The 12,191-nt window shown below is 33.3% G+C and overlaps 1 protein-coding gene across 2 annotated transcripts in view; it reads right to left on the bottom strand.

Moving 5' to 3' along the window:
• Positions 1–12,191, bottom strand: part of LOC143077469 (uncharacterized) — a 44,014-nt gene that overhangs the window by 15,481 nt on the left and 16,342 nt on the right. For both annotated transcript variants that reach the window (XM_076252973.1, XM_076252972.1), the window contains exons 2-5: positions 3,465–3,558; positions 2,480–2,553; positions 740–880; positions 5–119 (exon numbers count right to left, since the gene is read on the bottom strand). In XM_076252973.1, the coding sequence (XP_076109088.1) occupies positions 5–119; positions 740–880; positions 2,480–2,553; positions 3,465–3,557 (423 nt within the window). In that variant the 5' untranslated portion in view covers position 3,558. The remainder of the gene's footprint in view (positions 1–4; positions 120–739; positions 881–2,479; positions 2,554–3,464; positions 3,559–12,191) is intronic.

A 12,191-nucleotide genomic window follows, 5' to 3' on the forward strand; every position in this document is an offset into this window, starting at 1 on the left:
TTACCTCGTTTAGATATATCTGGACAGTCACATAACTTGTCTCTCCATTATCCCGTTTATACATGCCATCACAATGCGGTCTGAAATATTCGCCTGGATCATATCTAAGAATCCTTAATCTAGAAGATAAAAGTAAAATTATTTTAGACCTTTGCTACGTGTGTTACTACGTCTCAAAATTGATAAAACAAGTATGTGTCCATAGTACACGGATGCCCCACTCGCACTATCATTTTCTATATTCAGTGGACCGTGAAATTATAGTCAAAACTCTAATTTGGCATTAAAATTAGAAAGATCAAATTAGAGGGAATATGTGTAATAAGTTTCAAGTTGATAGGACTTCAATTTCATCAATAATAATACCTGGACTAAAAACCATAACCTGAAGCGGGACAGGCGGACGAACTGACGGACGAACGAACGAACGAACGAACGGACGCACAGACCGAAAAACATAATGACCTGAGGTGGAGCATAAAATGTTGTTTAAAGAGTGTTGTGTATAATTCGGAGTTTATGACGTCCATTATCACTGAACTAGTATACATATTTGTTTAGGGGCAAGCTGAAGGACTCCTCCGGATGCGGGAGTTTCTCGCTGCATTGAAGACCCATTGGTGGCCTTTTGGCTGTTGTCTGCTCTATGGTCAGGTTGTTGTCTCTTTGACACATTCCCCATTTCCATTCTCAATTTTATTATCTAAATACAAAGTTTATTTTTTTTTAAATATTGCACCTTTCATTCAATCCCATCACCTCTCTGTGACACCATACATCAGGAACATATTCTTTGATTCTTTTCCATATCTTATCAACCTCTTCTTTGGTATCCCATATACACCTTGAACTATTTCTTACATCTGTGACTAATACTTGTCTGTAAATAATCACTGATTGTTTGTTGTATTGATGCCACCTTGAAGATGTTAGAAAATCATTTAATTTATGGAACTCTTTAAAATACAAAATGTACGTTAAATTAATTTATGAAGAAAGGGATATATGGTGACTTTGTCTTTATCTAATCTGTTTTACACACAAGGGCATTCTCGGAAAACTAGCAGAGTGTAAATATTGAAATAATAATGAATAATAGATTTCTACACGTCTTTAGAAAAGAATCCTTTCATTTAAATATCATTTAACCATAAGGCCGTTGTTATCAAGTATTGAAATTATTTCATATTTAGGTATATCAGGTGTCTTTCGCCATCTTGGATTGCTAAATAGCAGAACATAATATATATCTAGACCTTTAATGAAATATTTAAATTTTGTGAAAGGAATTAATTCATAAAGTTATATCAATAGTTCATTGGAATGAAGAAACAGAGTCATCTTCTCATATTTTATATGAAACAAGAATGTGTCCAAAGTACACGAATGCCCCACTCGCACTATCATTTTCCATGTTTTATGGACTTTGAAATTGGGTAAATATCTAATTTGGCATTAAAATAAGAAAGATTATACTATAGGGAACATGTGTACTAAGTTTCATGTTGATTGGACTTCAATTTCATCAAAAACTACCTTGACCAAAAACTTTAACCTGAAGCGGGACGAACGAACGAACGAACGAACGGACGGACGGACAAACGAACGAACGGAGCCACAGACCAGAAAACATAATGCCCCTCTACTATCGTAGGTGGGGCATACAAATCGTTTAGTTTTCTTTCTATTCACGGCACAGAATTGGTTAAAAAAAATCCGTGGCCCGTACTTTTTTTTTCCTACATTTTTTTCAAATGATATAAACTACACCTAGGCAACGTATTATTTTTTTTTTATCGTTCTTCATTTATCCATATATAAAAAACCAAATGCAATTACAACGTTTCAATCGATGATTCGATCAAAAAAGAGTCTGATCGCAAGATTTAAGATTGTGTACTTTTGGCCGAAACGCCTGCCGGCTATTCCGAGGATTTATTACAGTAATGCTAGACGACAAACATGTTTAATCCCGCCACATTCTTTGTGAGCCTGTCCAAAGTCAGGAGCCTGTAGTTCGGTTGTTGATTGTCGTTGGTTCATGTCTGTTATATTTGTTTTTCGTAAATTGTTTTGTTAAAAATTAGGGCGTTTGTTTTCTCAATTGAATTGTTTCAATTTTTTCATGTTGGGGCTCTTTATAGCCGACTATACTGTATGGACTTTACTCATTGTTGAAGGTCGTACGGTTGCATGTAATTGATTACATCCACTTCATTTGAACTTTGGTGGATTTGTCTTATTTAGCAATCATACCACATCTTTTTATATCAGCTATATATAGAATGACATCATGATAGACGTCATGTTAACTCGTTCATCTTCTTCTACCAGACTAATTTTCTTTTTTGGGCAACATTTGATGAATATTTTACTAATTCAAAGCTTACGGTTTAAAAAGTGAGTTTCATCTATCAATACCCGATCTGCGCAAAAAATCACATGTCAATCAAAGCTATAATTATTCGTGTATTTTTACCTATCTCCTCCGGCATTAAGAAGTGCAGCTTCAAAACCTTTTTTCTCTGCAATGTTTATGTATTCTTCGCATTCCTGAAAACAAATATGTTTATTTAGTTAATTTATTATTTTTATGTGAAATGCCTCTTAATCTGCAGATTCACAATTGAATAATGTGATGAGAGGGGGGGGGGGGTCTGTGATATTTGTCAAAATAATTCCCCATTTCCATTCTCAGTTTTTTTTTCCAATTTTTTTTCTCGAAAAACTAATTCTGTTTCACACTGAGCTGCAACTCGTAATATCATACTGAGATACAAATTGAATGGACTAAAACAAACATATTGTCTATATGACAACTTAAATTCTTTAAAACTATTATTCCCCAAAAGATTCATTTTGGAAAATAATTTCTTCTTATGTGATATTGCCAATATTTTATGGTAAAGAATATGGTAACCTGGACTTCTTCGAACTGGCAATAAAATCAGTACTAAAGAAGGGCATCGTTTTAATTTTTACTGCGGGATATATAAACACGAAGCCACACCCAGTTGGAATTAAGCTGAAATTCCGATGCCTCGTGCAGTAAGAACATCGCGCTCTCTGCACGTGTAAGAACATTTGCAGTGGTAGTCTGATTTTTTTCATCCTTCAACCAGGTCCACATTAATCGAAAAACCCACATAGTTGGTTTCGCCCTGAATATACCAGAAATATTTTCCACTGGACTTGAAGAAGATAACAATCAGTCGTGCACATAATATAAATAACTTTTTCTTTTTAAAATATGTATTTTATCGCTTTACATTGATAGTATATAAAATATACATTAAATCCAAATTGCGCGGCTGGGTTTTTGGCGGCGTTTTTCTGGTAAAGGAAAATAAAACAATCATTAATGTATGCTAAAAAAAAATGTTTCGAAAAAAATATAACAAAGATGAATTTGCTCATCATATATGAATGAAAAAAACAAATTAAAAATGCAAAATATATATTACCTCTTTCGTGAAAACGTTGTACAACACAAATGCCAGACATTTTTGATAGTCTTTTGGCAGCTGTACATCTTCTTTTATAATATTTGAAGCCATCCTGAAAGAGATACATTTTGCCATTATCATGATTATTACATGTTGCGTATAAATTGTTGACCTACAAGTTGTGTACGCATATGTACTTTCATTAACTATCGCTGCATGATACTGCCCTTTATGGAAAACCAAACAAACAAAAAAAAGTTAAACAATCTTTTTTCGATAGGTCCTGACACCATATGTCATCTTCGTTCATTCACTTTGCCATGTTCGGTGGACCATGAAATCTTGGTCAAAATCATAATGAGGCGTATATATTATAAGCTTATTCTTTGTACTTTTATTTGAGATCCACCCTCACCATCCCCGTACCTTCGCGGTATAAAAATTAGACGAAGCCCTGAATATTGTGTGTAGCAATCAGCATTTTTTTCAGCAATGTGTATTTGTTATTAAGTGGAATTTTATTTGGTTTTTATATATGAAAATAAAGTGATTAAGAATGAATTCTTTCAAACCACATCTTCGTTGATCTTTAAATAAAACAACTTTAAAATAATTTCTCTTTTTCATTAAGTTATACTTATTTGAAATTACCTAGTATATATATATATATATAAAAAGAAGATGTGGTATGATTGTCAATGAGACAACGCTCCATAAGAGAACAAATAACACAGAAATTAACAACTATATATATATATAGGTTTGAACGTAGTTTTCAATTTAGACTCGTTTATATTTTTTCGTTTGGGCTTGTATCATATTTTCCCTCCGGTTTATATGATCCGTTCATCCTACAGTGGAGATCAGTTCTAACCTCTCATAAATTCTGTCAGAATCTGTCAGGAGAACTGTTCTAGAACAGTATGTAGAACTGTCAGCCTGACACCTTTTAGTCAGTTCTAGGTTAGAACTGTTCTAGCTAGAACTGATTTGGTCAGTTCTACCTAGAACTGATTTGGACAGTTCTAGCTAGAACTGATCCTGACAGTTCTACCCTAGAACAGTTTTAGACAGTTCTAGCTAGAACTGACCAAATCTTTGGTCAGTTCTACTTCTACAACAGTTCTACGGTTAGAATTGATTTCAAAATCTACGGCTAGAATTGATTTATAAATTCTACGGCCAGAGTTAAATTATAAATTCTACGGCTAAAATTGATTTATAAATCCTACAGCTAAAATTGATTTATAAATTCTACGGCTAGAATTGATTTATAAATCCTACAGCTAAAATTGATTTATAAATTCTACGGCTAGAATTGATTTGGTTTAAATTAAAGAACTCTTTGTCTAAATATAAAGGCTTCGGCAAAATAGCGATTAATATTATAAAGAGTTTTGCTATTTTGCCGGTTTTAACCCCGCCATATTCTGCATGTATGTGACTGACTGTTCCAAATCAGGAGCCTGTTATTCAGTGATTTTCTTTTGTTGATGTGTTTCATAAATTATTTGTTTTTCTTTCATTTTTTTAACATAAATTAAGCCGTTAATATTGGGGGGGGGGGGGCATCATTATTTCATTTATTTTACATTTGTCATTCGGGGAGTCAGGATGACTCGTTTTACATAACAAAATAATCTGACCTTAATGTAATACGTTATTCCGGCCCAAACCACCAGGGACGGGTCCAGCAGTTTAAAAAAAAAAGGGGGGGGGGGGGGTCCAACTAAAATTTATTGTCCTCATTCAAATGCATTGATCGTCAATAAAAAGGGTGCTGTACAGTAATTCAGTTATAATTTTAGGTCAAGAGGGACTGTAATATATACAAGTTATAGCAATATTGGAAAACAATGACCTCAAAATTTTGTACGCATGAATTTATAGTGCCAGCATGTCCTCTTTTTATTCAAAGTATTGAATTGTAAACAAATATCAGTAGTTTTCATACTTCAGAGTGAGTGGTGTAATAAAATCTTTTGACCGCATCAATCTAAACTGACCTTATTTGCTCTTTCGTTCTGCAAATCTATATAGCTGTACAGAAATTCAGTTATAATTTTAGGTCAAGAGGGACTGTAATATATACAAGTTATAGCAATATTGGAAAACAATGACCTCAAAATTTTGTTTGCAGGAATTTATAGTGCCAGCATATCCTCTTTTTATTCAAAGTATTGAATCGTAAACAAATATCAGTAGTTTTCGTACTTCAGACTGAGTCGTGTAATAAAATCTATCGACCGCATCAATCTTAACTGACCGTATTTGCTCTTTCTTTCTGCAAATCTATATAGCTGTACAGTAATTCAGTTATAATTTTAGGTCAAGAGGGACTGTATTATATACAAGTTATAGCAATATTGGAAAACAATGACCTCAAAATTTTGTTTGCAGGAATTTATAGTACCAGCATAATTTATCCTCTTTTATTCAAAGTATTGAATCGTAAACAAATATCAGTAGTTTTCGTACTTCAGACTGAGTCGTGTAATAAAATCTTTTGACCGCATCAATCTTAACTGACCGTATTTGCTCTTTCTTTCTGCAAATCTATATAGCTGTACAGCAATTTAGTTATAATTTTAGGTCAAGAGGGACTGTAATATACAAGTTACAGCAATATTGGTAAACAATGACCTAAAAATTTTGTTCGCATGAATTTATAGTGCCAGCATGTCCTCTTTTTATTCAAAGTATTGAATCCTAAACAAATATCAGTAGTTTGCATACTTCAGACTGAGTCGTGTAATAAAATCTTTTGACCGCATCAATCTAAACTGACCTTATTTGCTCTTTCTTTCTGCAAATCTATATAGCTGTACAGTAATTCAGTTATAATTTTAGGTCAAGAGGGACTGTAATATACAAGTTACAGCAACATTGGAAAACAATGACCTAAAAATTTTGTTCGCATGAATTTATAGTGCCAGCATGTCCTCTTTTTATTCAAAGTATTGAATCCTAAACAAATATCAGTAGTTTGCATACTTCAGACTGAGTCGTGTAATAAAATCTTTTGACCCTATCAACCAAAACTGACCATATTTGCTTTTTTTTATGTGAGTCTATATAGTTGCACAGTACAGTTAACTGTAGTATATATGTAAATAACTGAAATATTGGAAATTGAACAAACTTCAGAAGTTTTCATACCTCAGACTGACTCATGTAACAAAAATATGTGTCTGCATCAGACTGAGTTGTATAATAAAATCTTTTGACCGCATCAACCAAAACTGACCATATTTGCTTTTTTTTTATGTGAGTCTATATAGTTGCACAGTACAGTTATGTTTGTTTTTACTGTAGTATATATAAATAACTGAAATATTGGAAATTGAACAAACTTCAGAAGTTTTCATACCTCAGACTGACTCATGTAACAAAAATATGTGTCTGCATCAATCAAAACTGACCATATTTGACAGCATCAACCAAATCTGACCATAATATGATGACTGTATCAGCCAAAACTGATCATTTTGCTTTTTTTAATGTAAAAATGTGCGAAGCGGGTTTTTTAATAGTGTGCACCACATTTTTTACGTTATTTCGAATAGACAGAAAAAAATGATAAGTCATTTCTTATAATTTAATTCTAAATTCCATTTTAAACCTTGCCAAACCATGAAAAAACGTTGATGACATAACGGTCACATGACTAACTTATGTCTATGGGCGCTGATAACACAATAACAACAGAATTTAAGACCCGTTACATCCAAACTTAAATTATTAAATAATGATCCGTCACAAAAAGTGACTTTTTAAGTCAGTAGTTCATGATGGTTTTTTTTAAACAAAACTATTTAATGGCATCATCCAACACTCACATCACTGATTCATATACTTTATTTTAAAATGAAAAGTACATGTATGAGAAGTTCTCTTCTTGGAAAGGTATACTGACTTTACTGTTAATATAATTTGAAGAAGGAAAATGATTGGTTCTGTTTGTAGCCTTACGTCCAGTGGCAAATATTTCATTCATGTTCAGATCGAGTATATTTTTCTGACGTTCCAGACTCCCAGATATTATTCATTATCGTTATGGATAAGTTTGGCAACGAGACAATGCAAATCTGAGACCTCAGTGCAAATGTACATAGTTTTCTTGCGTTTAACAACACTGTGTTCATTACTATGATATCCCATAATTCATCCACTGTACAATTTTCGTTTGAACATTTGTCAAAACAGAATCTTAAATCATGAATGTAAATCCAAGGCAAACAAGGTAAATTCAGATTAAATTTACTTGAATATTAAATGCAGAGTTATATTTACGAAGAGACTGTTAATAACGGGGAACGAAGAAACGTAAACAATGATGTTTCATTTGCAATCTCATAAAAATATTTCTCCGATGAGTTGGATAACCTCCTATCCACTTCGATATTTGTACATGTAACTTTTGGTCAGTAAAAAATATAGAAACATCTGCTATTATATATAGTAAAGTAATTGGAACTGATTTTTTCTTCTAAATTCTAAATTGCCCTTTCTGCAGTGACGTCATTTAGAACTGTTCTACAGTTCTGACTGATTTAGTCAGCTCTGCTGACAGTTCTACGGTAAGAACTGATTTGGTCAGTTCTACCTAGAACAGTTTTAGACAGTTCTACCCTAGAACTGATCCTGACAGTTCTACCTAGAACTGATTTAGTCAGTTCTACCTAGAACTGATCCTGACAGTTCTACCTAGAACAGTTCTAGGGTAGAACTGTTCTAGCTAGAACTGTTCTAGGACAGGTTAGAACAGTTCTATGACAGAATATTCTGACAGTTCTAATGAGAGGTTAGAAGTGATCTCCACTGTATATTGACTCTTAAAATTCAAGTTTATCTAAAAATGAGGGTACTTTTTTCTAAAAATGAGGATACTTTTTATATGGCCTTCCAAATACCGTTTCGATCCCTAACATCACTGAAGAGACATTTATTGTCGAAATCCGGATCTGGTGTACTAAAAAATATTGACACCGTATGTTTGTGGCATAACATCGTGGCCACAAGTTAAAAAAAATTCTGTTTAGTATTAAATTTATATTAAGATCCATTTTGTTACATCTTGTGATCAATTTTATTTGGCAATCGCCAATGGCAGTCATCAGGGTTAAAGAACATCAGTTGTTCGACTTGTTAGTCAAATGCGTTTTGTTTAAATATACTTTTTCACTTTTTTGGTCTTTTGGAAAATGTTGTTTGTGCTGTTTTTAGACCCTTCTACAACGAAATTTGTTTTACATGCACACGTATAAAAATTGCGGTTTTCATCCAACGCAATCATAGGTTTGAACGTAGTTTTCAATTTAGACTCGTTTATATTTTTTCGTTTGGGCTTGTATCATATTTTCCCTCCGGTTTATATATGATCCGTTCATCCTATATTGACTCTTAAAATTCAAGAGTCTATCTAAAAATGAGGGTACTTTTTCTAAAAATGAGGGTACTTTTTCTAAAAATGAGGGTACTTTTTATATGGCCTTCCAAATACCGTTTCGATTCCTAACATAACTGAAGAGACATTTATTGTCGAAATCCGGATCTGGTGTACTAAAAAATATTGACACCGTATGTTTGTGGCATAACATCGTGGCCACAAGTTAAAAAACATTCTGTTTAGTATTAAATTTATATTAAGATCCATGTTGTTTCATCTTGTGATCAATTTTATTTGGCAATCGCCAATGGCAGTCAGCAGGGTTAAAGAACATCAGTTGTTCGACCTGTTAGTCAAATGCGTTTTGTTTAAATATACTTTTTCACTTTTTTGGTCTTTTGGAAAATGTTGTTTGTGCTGTTTTTAGACCCTTCTACAACGAAATTTGTTTTACATGCACACGTATAAAAATTGCGGTTTTTATCCAACGCAATCATACTTGGTTTGAACGTAGTTTTCAATTTAGACTCGTTACTATACTATATATAAAAATATTAATTTTCGCGAACCATTTAGGTCACGGAAATTCCAAAATATGGCATCAGTATGGAGAGTTGTACAAACAATGTAAATACACAGAACCCCATCCAAACTTGCTTTAACTAATAGTATTCATCTTTTTCTATTTTATATGTACTAACAACATTCCATTTTTCTATAATTTCGATTAAAAAATTCCAAAATCTGAGTTAAAACAGGTCGAATGCCCCAAATAAACGTTGTCGGATTGGTTGAAGTACTGTGGCGTCGATGATAAGCATAGAAAGCCTCGATGTAAAGCACAAGCCTCGATGTAAAGCACACGCTTCACAGGAATAAGGAGAGTTTTACAAATAATGTGAATACACAGATCCTCCATCCTATTTATGTTTTGCTGAAAATGTTGCAGTGTTCATCATTTCTGTTTTGATTCTGCTAACAACATTCCATTTTTTCTATAATTCCAATTTAAAGATGTGGAAACCCGTAATAAAAATAGATGGCCTCAATGATTTAAAAGCAACGCAAAAAAAATTCCGTTAATATAAACATGTTGAACTTCGACCCTGAGTTAATTAACCGATTCACAATAAAGATCTCCTTGCGCTCAAATGTAATTCTTAGTGAAGTATACGGGTAAATTCGTTTACAGAAATTTATACACACTTTTATCATTAATATATTACCAGGCTTTTGCATATTCACGTTTTTTTATGTTCAACTTTAGTCAAATTCAATTCTATACATTTACGTAAAGCAATAGGAGTAAGAATATTATTTCGCGCCAATTTAACCAGCATCATGCACCACCATCAAAATTATTTACCGTTATCTTTGTGAAATTTCAGTTATATAGTTTATTAATTAGAGAAATTTTGGTAAGTACATGTATTACTTATTAATGTTAAGGTTCTACTGATGTGCTTCTCTGGACCTTTTTGACGGTCAGTTTTATCCCATTTATCTCAATATTATCCCCGATGACAGAAATGTCAACCCGACCTATTCGTGTCAAAAGTGAAAATCGATTTATTTGATGAACTAATTTCTTCATAAACTGTGCATGCATTATTTCTGTATTATTTGATAACCAATCACATTCACGTTGCATGATAATGGGTTGTGTATTAGTGGATTGTAAGGGCGATGCAACATGTGAGGTCTGCGCGATCACGTGACATTATTATTTGTAAACAAACATGCTCCCCGTGGAACACGTGTCTGAATTATCCTTTCAAAGTGTTATGAATCTTTCAATCACTATTTTATGATATATTTTTCTGTTTTAAGGTTTGCATATCAGTAGTCAAAGTGAATTAGACATAGTTCTGAGTATTGTGTTTTTTTTTTTTTTTTTAAATTAGTGGGTAAGTCTACATAACTTCATACGTCATTATTTAACTGAAGTCTAATAAGATGACTCAACTTTCCCTCTGATTCTCCCTCTATTTTTGTAACCTGCATACCAAATGAAAGAGCATTTGCTCCCCTTGAACACTATTTGGCCCCTTCCCTGTCATTTCCCTTCAAATTAGATTCGCTGCTTCGTTGCTTCTGATGCCAACTGACGGCCATGGAATTATATAAATCGGGCACCAATCTGTTCATTTTTCATTTATCTCTTCATTTATGTAAGTTTCACCTACCTGCCAACCTTTATTTTTCCATATTTTAACAGTTTTCACAGTGACCCATCGATTTCGGCATTTTGACTTTCACTTTCAAATGGACGTCAAGTTACGAGAGAGTTCGTGGTCTCGAGACTCAAAATATGCAAATATTTATATTTTTTCACCTCCTTTATAGATCGAGGTTTAACATTTAGTAGCCGACCACGATTTTTCACCTCCTTTACAGGAAATCAGTATGAAGCATTCAGTTCCGACCACGTTACAATCGGAAGCTCTCGGACATTTAGATAACTTGCATCGTAAATGAACAAGATGTTACATTATGGTGACAGGTCATTTGCATAAATCAACACTGTTTTCTCGTGGTCACGTGATTATCTTTGAAAATGAAAGGCAAAATGCTGAAATCGATGGGTCACTGTGAAAACTGTTAAAATATGGAAAAATAAAGGTTGACAGGTAGGTGAAACTTACATAAATGAAGAGATAAATGAAAAATGAACAGATTGGTGCCCGATTTATATAACTCCATGGCCGTCAGTCGGCATCAGAAGCGGCGAAGCAGCGCATCTATTTTGGGTGGGCAAATATCCACTTTTTGATATGGGACGAGCTCTGACGTCCCACGGCCCCAGCTTGTCTGGCAAAACAGCCGTTGGACGTCAGAGTATTCTCTGGCTACTTTTAAATTTGCTCAAAAGTCATAGTCCATTTACAGTAACGGCTGATTTGTGATTTTACCATCTTAACTGCAATTAATTTTCATATTGAACACATTTGACCATTCAGTATGAGTTCCCATGTATTTTTGTCTTATATGAAGGAGGTTTTAGGTCATGTTTTCCTAAACACCTTATTGCTATTTGTCTGTCTGGATTGTTAAAACCACAAAATCAAATATCGATGAATATGCAAGTTTTCAACAATCCAGGAGAATTGACATCCACGAAAAATATAGGAATCCACAGTAAGATTTAGGTTTTGATAAATTTTGGAAATGACATTAGGAAGTAATAAAACTTTATTCTTTGAATATGTTTCAAGCATATTACATGCATGCTCAGCACCACTTTTTATCAGGAATTTTATAATTTATGTCTTAAAATTCGGGTTTTTTCCATTATAAAAATAGGTGGATTTTCAAGTTAATGAGAAAAATGCTTTGTTCACTAATTCAGCAATGCT

This window comes from Mytilus galloprovincialis, chromosome 1, assembly GCF_965363235.1.
Source record: "Mytilus galloprovincialis chromosome 1, xbMytGall1.hap1.1, whole genome shotgun sequence".
Lineage (NCBI taxonomy): Eukaryota > Metazoa > Mollusca > Bivalvia > Mytilida > Mytilidae > Mytilus > Mytilus galloprovincialis.